At 51.7% G+C, this 1,833-nt stretch overlaps 1 protein-coding gene across 1 annotated transcript in view; it reads right to left on the reverse strand.

Moving 5' to 3' along the window:
* Window positions 1–1,833, reverse strand: part of GTF2A1 (general transcription factor IIA subunit 1) — a 17,541-nt gene that overhangs the window by 9,931 nt on the left and 5,777 nt on the right. Inside the window, 1 exon segment of the mRNA XM_018575462.1 lies at window positions 1,350–1,560. Coding sequence (XP_018430964.1) covers window positions 1,350–1,560 — 211 coding nt within the window.

Genomic DNA, 1,833 nt, shown 5'->3' on the forward strand with positions numbered 1-1,833 from the left:
ACGCCTAACCCTATGGACGGTACGCCTAACCCTATGGAAGGAACGCCTAACCCTATGGAAGGAACGCCTAACCCTATGGACGGTACGCCTAACCCTATGGAAGGAACGCCTAACCCTATGGAAGGAACGCCTAACCCTATGGACGGTACGCGTAACCCTATGGACGGTACGCCTAACCCTATGGAAGGAACACCTAACCCTATGGAAGGAACACCTAACCCTATGGAAGGTACACCTAACCCTATGGACGGTACGCCTAACCCTATGGACGGTACGCCTAACCCTATGGAAGGAACGCCTAACCCTATGGACGGTACGCCTAACCCTATGGAAGGAACACCTAACCCTATGGAAGGAACACCTAACCCTATGGAAGGTACACCAGCTACCCGTTGCAGTAATCCATTTTAAACTCAGAAATAGCTGTAGTGCCCCCCCAGACTATCAGACTATGAAAGTCTTGCTGTCTGAAACCTGTAGTTCTGGGAATCATGTGACAAGAAGAAGGAGTTCTCTCTGGCAAAGACTTACATAACACATCTCCAGGACAGAAGATAAAACACATTGCTTTCATGAAGGCAGAGTGCCCGCCCCCGAGGGCTCAGCCCTAAGTGGGAGTGAAACTAAGTCTTAACCCCAAGGAGACCAGCGGAGCCCCTGGACACATTATGGGATCCTCCATATACTGAAGACCAACCCCCATACCTGCAGGGGACACCAACTGCGGCCCGTCACTACTACTTCAGCCATGTAGTCACTCCACTAAAGGGGATTGGTTGCTGAACTCTGAGTCTGTGTCCCCCATCGGCTTTTCATGTCTTATATCCTCAGGGAGCTCATTCTACCCCATTCTACCCCCATTCATCCCCATTCTACCCCCATTCATCCCCATTCTACCCCATTCTACCCCCATTCATCCCCATTCTACCCCCATTCATCCCCATTCTACCCCATTCTAACCCATTCATCCACATTCTAACCCATTCATCCCCACTCTACCCCCATTCATACCCATTCTACCCCCATTCATCCCCATTCTACCCCCATTCATACCCATTCTACCCCATTCTACCCCCATTCATCCACATTCTAGCCCATTCTACCCCCATTCATCCACATTCTAACCCATTCTAACCCATTCATCCCCATTCTACCCCCATTCTACCCCCATTCACCCCCATTCTACCCCATTCATCCACATTCTAACCCATTCATCCACATTCTAACCCATTCATCCCCATTCTACCCCCATTCACCCCCATTCATCCACATTCTACCCCCATTCTACCCCATGGCTGACCCCAGGCGTACAATGTACATACAAGGCGAGCTCCGGAGTGTGTACAGACCTTGGTGTGTGGCAGGGATGAGGACTTGCTGCGCCGGGGTTTGGTGTTGCATGGTCTGCTGTTGCTGCGGGTGAGGCTGGACGTGGTGGTGGTGGTGGTGCTGCTGCTGCTGATGCTGCTGTTGCTGTTGCTGTGACTGCAGTAGAAGCTGCTGCTCTTCCGAATGAAACCCATCCACCGCCTTCGACTGCATCAGCTTACTCTCCCAGAGCTGCAAACACACAAAGCTGGTCAGTGTTACAGAACTACAAGTCTCAGCATGCCCCGGCAGATTGTATGGTGTGCTGGGGTCCAGGAGATGAGCACATAGTCTGTATTCAGTACACGTGAAGGAGTAACGCTGTGATTGGCTGTGCGCTCTGATGTGCTTTCTATGATGAAATGTTACATAGCAGCGGAGTTTAGTTTGATGAAACCCCGCCCCCATGTAGTTACCCCGCCCCCATGTAGTTACCCCGCCCCCATGTAGTTACCCCGCCCCCAT

This window comes from Nanorana parkeri, unplaced genomic scaffold (assembly GCF_000935625.1).
Source record: "Nanorana parkeri isolate BGI_ZX_2015 unplaced genomic scaffold, ASM93562v1 scaffold3967, whole genome shotgun sequence".
Classification (NCBI taxonomy): Eukaryota; Metazoa; Chordata; class Amphibia; order Anura; family Dicroglossidae; genus Nanorana; species Nanorana parkeri.